Source organism: Cynocephalus volans, chromosome 7, assembly GCF_027409185.1.
Source record: "Cynocephalus volans isolate mCynVol1 chromosome 7, mCynVol1.pri, whole genome shotgun sequence".
NCBI classification, from domain to species: domain Eukaryota; kingdom Metazoa; phylum Chordata; class Mammalia; order Dermoptera; family Cynocephalidae; genus Cynocephalus; species Cynocephalus volans.
The window spans coordinates 18,983,257-18,999,036 of NC_084466.1; the positions used below are offsets into that span (position 1 = coordinate 18,983,257).

Here is a 15,780-nt window from a genome sequence, read left to right on the forward strand (position 1 = left end):
CATTTCATTCTCTTCTAATGTTGTATCTGCAATCAGCATCACACTTAGGCTCCTGTTTTAGTGCCTCTGTGGGACTGTCACTCCTTAGGGACAAGAAAGGGAGCAAGATGATGAAGGCAAGGATGAAGAGCAGAGTAGAGCCAGCATATATTAAATACTCTTTGCCAGACTCCTGCTAGGCTCCTTATGCACATCATATTTTCAAAATGGCATATTTATTATACTCATTTTGGAAAATTAAAAAAAAAGTCTTATCCAGAGAGTTTAAGAAACTTCCAAGGTCACTTTGTCAATGAAATGCACAACCTATATTTGAATCGTAGCCATCTCCAGGGCCTGTGCTGTTTACATGGCTACATTTTTTTAAAAAATAGAACTTGATCTAATGTTGTAAACAAAGTAGACCCTTCCCCAAGTACGGAGAATGAGTGAATGAATAAGAAAAAAAAAAGGCTGTAGAGACTGCTTTAAGGCATCTAGAATTTATATGGAAAAGAATAAAGGGATTCTTGATTTAGAAGCAGCAAATGGAAAAATAATCTCAACCACCGAAAAAAAGCACCAATACTTTTTGGAAATGTGTTTTGTAACTTAAAAATATATAAAACTTACATTAAATTTGGCCCCAACGTTTTCAGTTTCAGAATACAATTCAGAGTTCTATGCATTAGCTAGAAGCTAAATCTTGAAAGTGACAGGTGGTTTGGCCTGAATGCTAATCCTCTCTTTGTAGAGGAACTTAGAACATTTTGGGAATGAAGATATTTATAGAAGCTACTTCCTTAGCAAAACATTTTCTGGGCACTATGGGGAGAGTAAGAACAAGACTGGCTGATCTAACGATCAAGTCGACAAAGTCAGTAAATTTTGGACCACTGGTCAATGAGAACCCTTCAGAATTCGTATCATATATTTTTATTTTCCTTAAATCTCTACTTAAATTATTACTTCATGAAAGGATTTATGTTAAGCACTTCCTCAGCCTATTCTTTAATGTAAATCATGATTTATTATGTCACACAAATCTTCAGAATTATGCTGCCATAGGTTTCTCCTTGAACTCTAAATAGAGACCATCAAATGGATTATGGTAAAAGCAGTCCAAAGTTGTATTGACAAACTGTGATGAAGTGTGCGTGGGCCAATGGGGGAGGGGGAGTGGATATTATCCTCAGAAAATAGGAAATCCCATCCGTCCCATGGGAGCTAGATTCCACTTCTCATTTTATATTTATAAACTACTAAACGCAGGAATTAAGAATTCCAACTTGTTTTATTTTTCAGAAATTATCTGAATAATTTTTTACAAAAAAGAAGATATTCATTAATTTATTAATTTGCTACATTTTTACCCCAGTTACCTCAGAGATCAGGGTTATGTAAATTTTCCCCCATTACGCATAATTTAAAGTCATTTCAAATCCTTTAACATGTTAAAGTTAAATTATTCAAGTTTTCTACATTAAGCATATGTTACTTTTGAATTAGAAAATACTATTAAAAATAAAGTTATTTGACATCAAAAACACCATCCTAGAAAAAAAGTAACCCTAAAATTTATAACATTAGATCTTATGAACTAGAAAATAAAAGGAAAACATGAAAATAATTTTGTAGTTCACAAATTTAAAGAAACCAAATAAAGAAAGCACAGTGTCCATCTGCACAAGATCAAATGAGTTGTGGATCTTGGGTGTAATTCACTGTGAAAATCACAGATGAAAAAAAGGATTCTTGTTTAATGTATAAAAAAAAAAAACATTGTTTGGTGGGCACATGTTCTTAAATACTATCTTATCCAGTGGAGACCTGTTATTGGCTGAACTTATACTGACCTTAGTATGTCAGAGCAAAGATTTAAAAGACTCTGTCAAATTTCTGTGCCTAGTTTTGTGTCCTGATAACTAACCTCTCAATTCCACTTAAACCAGTGATAAGTGTGATGGCCTGGAGACCATTTGCTTTAGAAATGGGGGATGCTTATGCAAAACTAAGATTTCTGAATCTCATCCAGACCGAAGAATCATCATCTCCAGTAATGAACCCAGGAATCTCTATATTACCTGGTCCTCCCAGCGACTCATGTGCATCTTAACCCCTCCTTAATCTATTTGTGTGTGTGTGTGTGTGTGTGTGTGTGTGTGTGTGTGTGTGTGTGCACGATAGAGAAAAACAAACTCACCCTGTTTTTTAAGATAAGTGCCTTTACTTCCTTTTTTAAAGTAAAGACCGTCTTTACCCTGGGAATTTAAAATCAGTTCCATTAAGTCCACCAGCATAAATGCTGCTGAAATCAAATATGACTTCCAGGTTTATGGACCCTAAGAGTTAATAGATAACTAGAATTCAATGTTTCCTATTTTCTTCTGCTGTATTTATCATAGAAATGTAAACAATTCATCTAACTGGTCTGTGCCCTTGGGTCTGCACAGGTTGGTACCATAGTCAGACAACACTGTAGCCTTATCAAATATGTTCCATATGAAGCCAAGTATAGGAAGATAAAATAGAAATAGGAGACCTAATTCCTATGCTTAATGAGCTTAGTCTTCAGCAGGGGATATGCAATAGATCATATTTTTAAAAAGAATATTATTAGAAGAACACTAAATAAGTGAAATGATAAGGTGTCAACTATACAAGCACTAAGGAGAAGGTAGGAAGCCCGAGAGAAGTAAAGCCTGTAATGACAACAGCACTATTCTATTAAAAGGAGAAAATAGGCAAAGAAATTTTCAGAAAAAAAAACATATGGAGAACTACAATTTTTTCAAACATTCAAAGTCCCTGGAGCATCAATTTCCTGCTGTTTTACCTCAACATTTGCTTTTTATTTTCAAGTTGTTTGTATTCAATTAAACCACTAGTTAGGGATAAAACAGTGTGAAGACCATGAACTACTATACATAGTCATCCCAAGAATATTTGTACGTTTAATGAATAAAACAAACCTTTTGGAAGAGTAATAAATGGCATATTCTGAATACAATTTTGAAATTGCAATAAGTGATTTTTTAAAACTTTCTCTGTGTGCTGTGGACTGTGCAGGATTATTCCTAGCTAGCCACTGATTTTTCTTCCACATTTGGGTTCAGGAGTTTCTTCCTGTCTAATGCAATACTTGGATTTATGGGAACTTAATCACTTACGTAAGCTTTCTCTTCCTTTGGATTTGCTGAAATGCCAAACTCCAAGAGCTCATGTCAGTGTTAGTTCTTCCATCAAACATCATTGAGTGACTACTGAGTGATATAGAAATGTTATTTGAAATGCATTTTGTAATATATGTTTCATATTGTCTTCTGAATCTTGTCAAAGTTTGTGTTTGAATATTTGGCTTATCTTGGTGTCCGTCTATCTTCTAAACAAGAGTTTAACATTTTGAATCACACTTAACAGGGAGATCTAAAGATTAAGCATCATTTTAGCTGGCCTGTTCATGCGGATAAACTAGAAATACCATTTCCAAAAGGACAATAATAAAATCTTGGATGAAAGCAGAAACCAAATAGCCTTGATCTGAGTTAAATCCCTATAAGTTGTATTCATCTTTGTAATTTGAAAATGGTGTGCTCAGTGTAATTTATCATTGACTGTACAAGAAATGAGAGTAGCAATACCAGCTGACATACATCTAGAACGAATTCACTCTCTGGAAAATTTTCAGTCTTGTATATACTCAAGTCAGCTCTCTCTTTTTAAAAATTATTTTTATCATGGAAATTCAGAAAATATATAAAAACAAGAATATTCGAATAACCCCCCACGGACTCAGCAAGGAGCTTGAACAATGATCACATTTCTGCTCATCTTGTTCCTTCTATCTGCCCACCTCAGGGACTCCAACAGGACAAGATTATGTCATTTTAGATAAAGAGTCACCTGCATTATTTTCCGAATGGTAGAATCTTAAAAGCATACAAATGCTTTTCCTATGGTTTTCCTATCTTATTTGTTTGGACAAAGGAAATCTTATATTGTCCTAACAGAGGAAGAAATAACTGTTTTTATTCCATTTCCCTATCACTAAGGAAGATCAAGAATCTCTTGATACCAAATCCCAGTTAGAGAAGAGGTAACTTCTACTCCATTTCCCATATCAGACCTCACTGGAGATAGAGTTCACCGGCACCATGCACACTATGCAGTCAAACCAGCCTACACTGAGCTATTCTGCTCTCAGGTCTAAAGACAAAAATGTTTCCAGCAAGCTCTAATTTACACCCCCATTAAATATTTTTCTTGATTTTCATTAAAACAAGAAAATCAGTTTTCTCTATTCAGTGGCAGATCAATTTAACTTAAATAAAATTTCTCCTGTAATTTACCCATACTTACTCAAAGGATTAGTGAGCCTCTGTCAGAACAGATACTTGTCTGCTCATTAACATTCATGACCAAGAACCCTTCTGGTAGGGCTGGTTTCAGAGTTTGATAGAGCAATACTTAAAAGAAATTGGCTTGTCTGTGAAACAGCTGCTCGGCAAAGCCGCCATGCAAGGGAATTGGTAATAATAAAATGATAATATTACAACTACACTGGGAGCTTAATGCTTTTCAAGTTTCTTTGAGGTGTGTGGTAGGGGTCTAAGAATTAGAAAAAGATTGGAAGTCCATCACAGAAGCCATGATGCTCCTCATTAGCTGTGTGCATCCTTAGTTTTAAAAGATCTGTCAAAGTACAAAGGGGCAATAAAAGAAGGGAAAAAATAAAGAGAGAGGCAAAATCACTTGTACAAAGATCTGGGTTCTACATACACTAAGTTTAAAGAACCTTCTACCATGGGACATCTCTTTCAGCACCGTACAAACACAGGTATTAATGATTTATAAACCTGCCCATTAGTTCTGTCAGAGTCAAATCCCTGATTAGCTGATTTTCATTTTTGGAAGGTCTGCCCTTGGGGAAAATTGGCAGATTACTTTCCAACACCAGTGAGACTATTTCTCAAACTTCTAAAATTCAGCACAGCAATTCTGATTTCAAGAGGTGTGTCCTTCAGATGAAATACATGTCACTGACATGGTCGCCTAGCAAATGCAAAGGATCATTCAGCTTATTACTTCCTACAATGATTAACGTTAAAACCCTTATGAAGTACAGTTAATTTGTTATTCTGCACAATGATTAAGAGAACCAGTAGCACAAGAAATGGAAATATTACGTCTATTTATTCATGCAATAACACCGTGGAAGTGGGCTCTGTGTGTGTGTGTGTGTGTGTGTAGTTACGCATGTATTTATGTGTTAGATATGGGAGATAGTGGTTTAACAGTTGTGTCTAACTGTGCTTTATTTAGAAAATAATTTTTGCTCTTGAATTCCTAGAAAATCCATTTTAAAAGCTAGTACTGTAAGTAAAACAGTGTTTGGGGAGTAGTAACAGGAAGTCACTGGAGGAATATAGTAGATTGGGATATACAAATAGTCATTCTTTTCCTGACCTCCACCCTCATGGGAGTAGTATAATCTCCTATCCCACTGATGTTGGGAATTACCACGAAATTTAATTTGGCCTATGGGATCTGGGAAGACAGCGTGCTTATTCCAGTTAAGGCTTCAATGGGCATCCTGCCTCCACTGAGAGAAGAACATGCCTGAAATAGAATGCTGTTCCCAAAAGAAGATCTAGAGCAGACCAGACCAAATCCAGAGTTTCGAGTCAAGCCTAGTTGAGCACAGCTTAACATAGCCAAACTTTAGCCAACCCAAAGATGTATTAATGAAAAATAAATGCTTCCTTGTTTATGCTCTTGAATTTTGTAGTTGGATGTTACAAAACAATAGCAGGCTGATACAAGGAATAAAACGTTTCCACAGAATATCTACATAATAGATATATGCTCATTGTCAATACATTGATATTGTTGGGAAAAAATCAATAGTAAATATTTTTACAACAAGCCCTAAGGACTTTGTGGACATTCAGACAAAATCTGTGGTGCCTCTTGTCTCCCCCTGCAACTTCTTTAATTATCACAATCTTAAGACATTCCTTAAGGTTTTGGACTGCCAGTACTTCCAGAAAGTCTTCTCTGATGCTTCTAAATAGAATATTACCTCTCTTCTATTTCCAATGGATTTCTACTTTAGAATACAATCAATTCTGCCTTCTTTAGTGTGAGTTACATATTTATGTCTCCCCAACAAGGTCAATTCCTTGACAGTCAATGACCATATTTTAGTGATTATTAGTCATCTTTTTATCTACCACATACTTGGTTAAGTGCCTTCTTTATAAGAGGTTCTGAATAAATGTTTTCAAATTGAAATCACACACACACACAAAATACCATCCATGTGACAGGAAATATGGAAGATTCTACCACCATATGGAAAACTACTTAGGGTTTTTTTTTTTTTTTACTTTTCAAATAAGTGCATTCTCTGAGAAAATTAGGTCATATTTTAAAGCAGTCATTACATTATTGTCATCTCTACAGTATATAGATGAGAAATGATATTTAAAAAGAAAATACAAGCAGATTTGCAGCATAAAATTATTATGCTGCTGTATATAAATTATTTCCACATTCAGTACAATGGGTATTCTGAGGGTTTTACTATAGAACGAGTTCTGCATGAGAATGGAAATTACTGTTCAATTTTTTTATTTTGCTTTTAAAAATGCACTTGCTGCCAAAATCTCCGGACAAATGTATATCATTAAAATACATAAATAAAAACCAGGAAGGAAAGTAAAATAATAAGACCAGGAAGAACATACTAAACAAACAACATCATATGGAGCTCCAAATGTGAATAAATCTCAGCTCAAATAAATCCAAAGGAAAAAAAATAACCAAACTAAAATATCCCTTCAACTAAATTTTCTTGTGTATGAATAACCCACATTTCACAGACATTATTGGAGAACTGAGTGCTAGTGCCTAGATCAAGACACAAACCACTTGCTTTGTGAGGAAAGGGGAATAAAAATGTCTTCACTGATTCCATAAGATTTTTGGGGGAAAAAACAAATTCCCTTTTAGGAAAAAATTCCAATTGAATTCTGTTTCTGTCTTTTCCAAAAATGCGGCTAGATTCTTTACCCACCACTATCGCTACTGCCTTGTTAAAGAAATAGCAATAATTTTTCACCAGTGTCCACTCAAAACAAATAAAAGTTTAGAATTTCAACCAAATACTGATTTACTATAACATTACTATTTATAAGTCTGATGGAAGTATTAGGTTACAATCTTGGTTTCATCCTTCTCGGTGGAAACTTGGCAAGTCATTTACCTACTAGAGGCTCCAGGTTCCTTGGGGGCTGGACTATATTTAGGTGGGTAATTTTCTTTTTTAAGGAGTAAAAAAAAATCTCTTTCCACTTTCCTCTGCCAGTCATTTCCACTTCCTCCCGACAATAACTGGGACAGGACGGGGGGGGGGGGGGGGGGGGAGGGGACAGGGGAAAAGAGGAATAGTCAGTGTTGACCATGAAATGTCAGCACACTTGGTTACTGGAAAGCACGGGACAGATTCTGGGGTCAAGGTGGCTGAGAGCAGGGTTCCAGGAGCACTCAGCTGGGACAGAGTCCTGGCTCTGCCATTTCATATCTATGTGACTTTGCACTGCAGTTTACCCCTGATATGAAGGTTAACACCTGTGAAGGGTGAGGAACAGGGCCAGGTGTTGCCTCTTACGGCTATTACTACTTTCAGAATGTCAGGATGTTCTCCATTTCCCGGGATCCAAACAAATGAGCCATTTAGAAGTACAATAGCAGTGGGGATTTAGACACAAATGCCAATTGGACAGGTTGGACAGTCACAAAACAGAAAAATGCTAGGAAAATGAGTGGCTGCACAAAGATGACTCTCCCTTTGTATTTTATGAGATTTTGTTTGTTTGTTTGTGTTTTTCAGGCTGCCTGGGGTATTTGGCAAAGGTGAGAAAGGGGAGAAGGACGGGAAAATGTTGTGACCATCCTGCCAGGGGAACTTGGCTGCATCTTCATCCACAGTTTTAACCTTGGGAGCAACAGAAAAGCTGGCCTTGGCTGAACAGCATATTAAAAGCCTCTCTTATAGTTCTGAGAGGCCTTTTGCAGTTGCCAGGTCTCAGCCAAAATAGTGAGGGGCTTGCAAGGGTGTGTAATGAGAGCCAGAGGTGGAGATTTGACCAGAGAAAGGAGAAAAACAAATACCTTGTGAGACCCTTGGAGAAGTCCAGGTGTCAAGAATATAAACCTCTATTGTATTTACATTCATCATAACATTTCTATTCTGTTTCAAAAGAAAAAAAGCTATTCAGCTATAAGAAGATTCTCTGCCAAAGAATAAAATTGCTGCAATTGATATATACTTTTTCAATTCATCACCCCTAAGTTACAAATGCTAGAGCTAATGTGGTTGTGGAACAAAGTTTGGTGATTTAGAAAAGCAGGGGAGGAACTTGTATTAATTCAGGTTTAGCTTCCAATGAGCATTTGCAAATCTGTACGGTGTTTCTTCCAAATAGTCCAAAAAATATTAGAAAAAATTGGGAAAGTATTACATAAATAGAATGTGGTTTTAAGTTAAGTGTATTGAAATCTCAAATTTTAAAACAGAGTCACCACTGTTACAAAATTAAAAGTTAAATGGAACCAAAACATTTCTAATACAATAAGGAAAGCAAAAACCAGAGACTAATAATTAACAGTAATTGAATTTAGTCTCTGAATTTAGTTTGGACTGGATCACATGTATCAGGTGGAATTTAAATTATCACTGTACTTAATGCAAATAGGAAGAAAAGTTGTGTGTTTCTGATTTTAATTAAGCAGTGGGTTTTCATATAATAAAGAACATATAGCCAATAAAACATGAAAAATCTAAATGACTTGTCAAGACCTCTGAGAAAGTGGAACCAGAGACAAAACCTCAGAATAGGCACCTTAGATCAAGAGACTCCAGCAGTAAGGCAAAATGAATCACCAGATAGGAAGTTACTACACATAAACTCAAAATCCTTCATAGCCCTATTGATTTTACGGGGGAAAATAAAACTCAGAGGGTAACATGCCACAACTGATCCTACATAGTTTTTCTGTGCTCATACCAGCTGATACTCATCAATAAATGCGATGAAAAAGTGTTTTTAAAAATCCAAGGGAAAAATGGAAAGCTACCCACATGAATGAACCATCATTCGTGAAAGGTGACTTAGCGGGATCACCTTGTGGGTCTAAGAAGATAAATCAAAAATTGTATTACTGACCTTCATTAAGTGGCCTAGAGAGAGTGGAGAAATTATGAAGGTGACTCTTTAACTGACTTTATTATTATTATTATTATTATTATTATTATTATTATTATTATTATTATTATTGTTATTATTATTATTATTTTAAGCTTCAGGAACTGAGCTCATTAGGATCACATTTAGATTTTCTAAAAAGTCTGGATGAAAGTATCCTTGAAAAATAATCTTAATTTCTCTCCCATCCCAGTAAATGAAATTGCAAAGAAATGCACTGTTCCTAAAGAATTCATCACACCAAGTCAGATCTAATCTTAGCAAAATCAATGGGCTGTCAAACTGATTGACATCACAGCCCTAATTATGTTAGAACAATTTAAAACACACCTGTAAAAAGAGAGGGAGAGACAGAGGAAAAGAGAAAGAGTGGTTCCTTTAATAAGACAAATGAGATCTGGTATTAAGAATCGTAGATCGAAAGATATTAAAAGTGATTGATATGATAATGCAAGAGGTATCTGGCTCAGTCTTGTTCACTTGTTTAAAAAATCACCTCCCCATGAAGCTCCCTAACATCTAATTAAATATTTTTCATAAAAATAACATATAGTATCTACCATGAATACTGTCCTGGAATTATCTCAACATCACTTTAGAGTACAGTTTTATAAAAGCACTAGAATTATTTTCTAAAGACAGGTAAAAGTCGTTCTCACCTGCTTTCTGTAATAAATAACTAGATGTCTCAATTTGCCTCAATTTGAAATGAAAGGTTGTAGTCCCCCAAACACAGAGCCCCATCGGGGACTCCTGAATGTCCCTGGATGTGTAATATGTCAATCAATGGCAGCCCTCAAGTACTGCCAAAGTGCATTCAAGGGAGCAACATTCCCAGCATCACAGCTAAATATGAAATTATTTTCATATACATCCACATATAAAGTTATACCCAAGAGAGAGGCAGAGAAAGAATACAAAGATGTTGAAATATACTTGCAGAAAGACGAAGTTCCAAACACTTACGTGGAAAATATCATATCATGAGCACTGAAAATACTGAGTGGACCTGTCTTTTATAACTTGGAGAACTGATTTGAAAGAAATCAGTGTTGCCGTAATAGTTTAAAACAGCAATGAGTCAGAACATTTTACCTACTATGCAGAAAAGAAAAAAGAAAAACTTTTGCAAGCCTTTTTAAAACTGGCCCTGTTGTATATTGACTGAAGAGTGTGACAAAAATTAATAGCAGCTCTGCTGCCCTCGGGCCACTTCATATCACCAAGGGGACCCAAGGAAGGCTCACCACAATTTGCAAGTCTGGTTTACATGAATCATAGTAAGGTACATCCATTTCTTAGAGCACTAAAAACGACACATCATCCAAAAATATTAACTTTATTGTTATCATTTTTGATACTGTTTTAAAAAATCAGATTGCTTTTGAATATGTTCTTAGGGCTCTAATGAGAAAATTCAATGCTGATATCCTAGTAATAACTACTTTCCATCTTTGTGTTTTCTAAAACAAAAATGTTTACTTAATAAATTGAATATAGAAATGAAGTTGATTGCTTATAGTCAGGAAATCAAAAGAGGGTTAGTCCTATGCAGAATTCACAACTGTAATGTGAAATGTGCTACATTATTATAGCTATGAACGCTAAAATAAAGGAGTCACCATCACTGGCACTTAAAACAAGCCTGTCCTCTTAAAAGTGATGCTGTTTTAAATAATCTTAAATGACATTTTTTTCCAAGAAAATCCCCACAAGAAAACTGAAGTCAAGCTACCGTGTAACAAAACCTGAATTAGGATCATTCTAATGATGAAAAATTGAGCTAAATCTTTTAGAATAAATCTCGCAGGCAAAGATTTATTTGCAAAACAGCTCTTTGTTAACTCAGGTTTTACTAAGATATTACTATAAAAATAACATGTTGTCAAGAAAGCTCATGCTTTTTCTAAAAATAGACAATACTATAAATGTTTAAGAGAGGAAGAAAAGTTCCCTCTTAACATGTTTTTCATATAACACCAAGATTCGCATAGAAAAGCATGCCTATATCAGAGTGACGTGGAAACTTGCACCTACCATCAAATTTCTTGTGCCTGGACACGAAGGTGGTGCGTACAAAATGGCTCGTCTCTTCTACAAGGTTTTCAAACTCGAGTTTGCTCTGTTGGCTTAACTTGTCTTCCATTTCTGTGGTGCAGCATGTATATTCCTGAGGACAGATTCTTAGATGTTCCCCTGCAATGAGACGTTAAACGTTAGTTTGGAATTATAAGAACTTTTGTTAGATTTCAGAGATTTCGCTTCTCTAAAATTTCTCTCAGATCCTGGGGTACTTGTTCACTCCAGCCATCCCCAGGGACTCTATCGGGGCCTCAGCACATCAGTGCTTGTAACATTTCAAACACCTGGTGGACTTAAGTTGTCTCTGGTACCCATCCTGTAAATGCAGATATATTAAAAACCTCAGTAGACCATGGCTTATTTCCTGCTTTTATTTGAAATGCATCAAGTAACACTGGGTAACAGGAGATGTAATAGAGTTGTAAGTATGCTTGTCTTTGGAAACCTCAAGCAAGGCAAATGACATTTCCAGTAGTCCCATCACCCTAGTGCATTAGACAGCAAGGACAAGAAAAGATGGTGATAGTTCCTTCTGTTTTCTTTCTGCCAGCCTGTCTGTGGGACTGCATCAGCTTTTGTCTAGGTTAAAGTCAGTGTATTTTAAATGGCAGGTCCCATGTGCCACACATTCACATTCTCTCAGGTAACATTTCTTGTTAGACAAAAAATGTTCTCCTGGAAGGAGGAAGTCACTGATGGGTTTAATTAATGCTTACATTATATGGAAATGTAGAATAAAAGGGAATGAAAGTCTTGTATTTAATTCAACTGGTTTATTTCATGATATACGTGGCCACCTCTTTTGACAATATTGCTTTCTTCAGTGCGATTTGCAAGTAAAAGCCAATCCTTTCTACATGAAATTAAAATGGTTTGTTATTACATAAAATGTGAATTTCCAATTGATGCAGCTCAGTTACTGTCAAAAATGTTTATCGGAGCCTGTGGAGAGAAGGAGGAAAATCCACCCAATGTCTTGCTAAATAAAACCAGCAAATTGTCCCTGCGATTACCGTCACTTTAGGGCATTGAAAACAAAATGAACAAACTACTTGATGCTGTGATTAAAATTCACTTATAATATTTAACAGCACTTATAAAACGTGTGTCTTATGACCCAGTGTGAAAAGAATGTGTCTCAGAGTTCCTCACGTAGTTTGTTGCTTAAACTCCTATTTAAAACAACACCAGAATAAAAAAAAAATGATCATAAGTATGAATTAAAGTTAGATTTTATATAATTCTTATAATGGAAGGAGACTATAAAAATCATATAAACATTTTTGAAAGGAAATGGACCGTTCTCGAGAATGATAAACATCAAATTCAGGTTAGTATCTCCCTTCTAGGAGGGATTAGGTTTGAGAGAAATGCTCAAATGCCTTTATCTATAATCTTTTATTTCTAAAGCTATTTGATGGACATAGTGTTTATTATATTATATTTAGTTTTTCTGTATGGCTAAACTATTTTGTAATAAGAATTTGGAAGTATTTCATTAAAAATATAGTCACCACAGTTTCGCTACAGGAAGGCAGGAGGCAGATATGAAGAAAGAAAAAAAGGCTGCCCTCGACGATCAGAAGCCAGCCTGGCCCTTCCTTCTCTTATTACATATAAAAAATCTCACAGAATACCAACCTCAGACAAAATTACTGTGAGACCATGATAAAATGACACCAAACAAGACCACTCCATAATTTTGTCTAAGCACAGAAAACACTGTGCCATCTGAAAAGTAACAAATACCTCCTTTTCCAACCAAAATGGCAGACTGGTTACTTCTTTATCATTCACAGATTTGTCCTTGTATGAGTCTACCATCTTATTGGTAAGATTTATTGAGATACCTCATCAAAGAATTACCTTATTGTGAAATTACCTCTGCTTCCTGACAACATCCAAGACCAGGTGAACCCCTAGTTCTTTGGAACCTCCCCCAAATCACCAAACCAAATTCCAAATCCTATAACAGATTTCTTTCTAACACCCTCTTCCTGAGACACCCCATGGTTCTCCATAGTATATTCTCACTCCTACAATGAATGACAACCAAACTTGTTCAACTATAGGTGTTTTCTTGATCATCTTTGACTTGAAGATTTTGCCAATTCTAAAATGGGGAGGCCCAGAACAATATGAATCGTGAAATTTTTCCCAAAGTGATTCAGATACCCACATCCCATTAAGAAGCGTGGTTTTAGAGCTTAAGACACTGGGGAGAAATAAGTATGACTTTATCAAAAGCAAGTGATCCACTAATCACTAATTCTCTTCAATATTCTTTTTATAAAATATCAAGCCCAATTGATAAGGACAAAAATAACCCACAAGCAAAACCTCTAAGTCTTCTACTAACTTTTATATTGTCATTCAAGATTTTTCTCAAAAAATATTATTTTGAAGATTCTGATCACGCTCATGGGTATTTGAAAAACAGAACATCCAGTGAAGTTGCATTTTATGCAAAAGACAGATGATATGGGCAGCGCATAAAGTGAAAAGATTTTCTAAAGGAAAAATATTTAATTCATCAGTAGAGTACCCAGTACTGTTGAGAATACCACCCAGATAATAGGTAATTTTATTAGTTCCATTATCTCTACTTTGATCAATGTTTTCCTACGGGTCTCAGTTCATTCCTTCATTTCTTTCACACACACATATATACCCCCCGCCCCAACACTTCTTTGCCTGGCTACTTGTACGATGCTTTTCATTTTCAATCACCTTCAGGAAATTTAGGCAGCAAAAAATGGCTGATTCTAGCTTAGTTTTATTCATGGTCTGGGGCACATGACCACTGTGTGAATCAATGTCACGGATTTAAATGATATCCCTATCCCTTCACTTTCTCTCTCCATGGTTGCCTATCTCCATCTCTCCAACTCTCTAGTTTTCTCCCTGCCAGGGACCCATCTAAAGGAGGAGAATTGAGCTGAATTCTTGAGAACATTTCCAGTTTTATGAACAATCTAACACTGCAGGCTGTTATGTATATTTCCCTGACCCTACATCTACACACACACATACACATCCCACATGAAATGATTTTGGTTTAAAGTTGTCTCACTAAGAAGTAAGTACCTTTCTTTTTTTATTTATCACTTGAAATAAAATACTGATTTCCTTGGATTGATTAAAAATTATAATGCCTCTCATCAGATCTCATTTCATGAATGTAGATCCATGGGGTTTCTTCTACAAATATTCCAAATACAAATATTTCCCTTAGGACATAAAATATTTACTTTCTCTTGGTCAGTTTTTCACCAGAAGTCCCACACATTTTGTTGTAAGTTCAATTTTAATGATTCAGAGGGAGAATGCAGCCCTGATGTACTAAATCTTGAGAAATGGACATGTCATTTTTGCATAATTGAGTAGGAAATAGAGTAGGGCAAAATAGGATGTACAGTATGGGGATTTAAAAAATGGTTTATAACAGGTCAGAGAAAGGAACATTCAGCAAAGTTGTTAATACTAAATATTCATTCAAAGTGGGTACAGATATGTGACTTTTGGCCTCTCATATCTATTGAATAGATAATAATAGACTTCAGGTTATTATTTTGCAAACACACAAATCTAATATAGAGATCAGAAGAATTTGGAGTTGAATGTGTCTTGCCCTTCCCAGAAATGTTTAGTCAGTTACTAGTTAGAAGAAAAACTTAAATATCTAGACGTCAGGTACCATGTCAGCTTAAGGATGACCCAGGGCCACAGCCACTCTAGATTTTTCATCTAAACCCACACAGGGCTGATTCACTATATTTCCAAATAGGCTGGGGGTTCTTTAAGTTATAGGTGGTTTCATGTCAAGGAATGCAGGCCACCTTTCATTCTGCAAGTTACTATCACTTACCATTCCATAATGTTGCTACACCATTTCTTCCTTCACTCAATATTAAAGGGCTGTTCATTTTTGAAAATTATTTTACAGTTTTTTTGGTATTTTAAGTTCTTTATTTTGATTTAATTTTTCTACTGTGATACTATATTGGCCATAATTACATTAACATGAGTATTAAAATTAGACATGTTATGATTTGACCTTGCCGCTATTAGCTATGTGATGTTACAATGAGCTGCTTAACATCTTGATTCCCCACCTGTAAAAATTGAAATAATGAAAACAGGGTAGAGGACAATGCAGGGAAAAGATTTAACTCAGTGCCTAGAAATCACTACAGTTGACATTAAATTTTATAAACTAAAATATGAAATATATCTGAGTAATTATTTCAAAATGTTAACTTATAAAATAATAATGTCAAACATTAAACATTCTAATTAATAAGCAAAAGGATGAAAACTCCACATTTATAAATACAGAAAATGACTTGATAAGAAAAAATGGCTTTCTTCAGAAAAAATCTCTCTCTAGCACTAGTATCTCACTATTTCTGGAATCGATAACTATTTATTTGATGTCAACAAACAATAA

General features: G+C 35.3%; 1 protein-coding gene across 1 annotated transcript in view; it reads right to left on the reverse strand.

The window, feature by feature from the left end:
- GPC6 (glypican 6) overlaps positions 1–15,780 on the reverse strand; it is a 1,160,507-nt gene that overhangs the window by 844,178 nt on the left and 300,549 nt on the right. Inside the window, exon 2 of the mRNA XM_063102632.1 lies at positions 11,286–11,444. Within this exon, the coding sequence (XP_062958702.1) occupies positions 11,286–11,444 (159 nt within the window). The remainder of the gene's footprint in view (positions 1–11,285; positions 11,445–15,780) is intronic.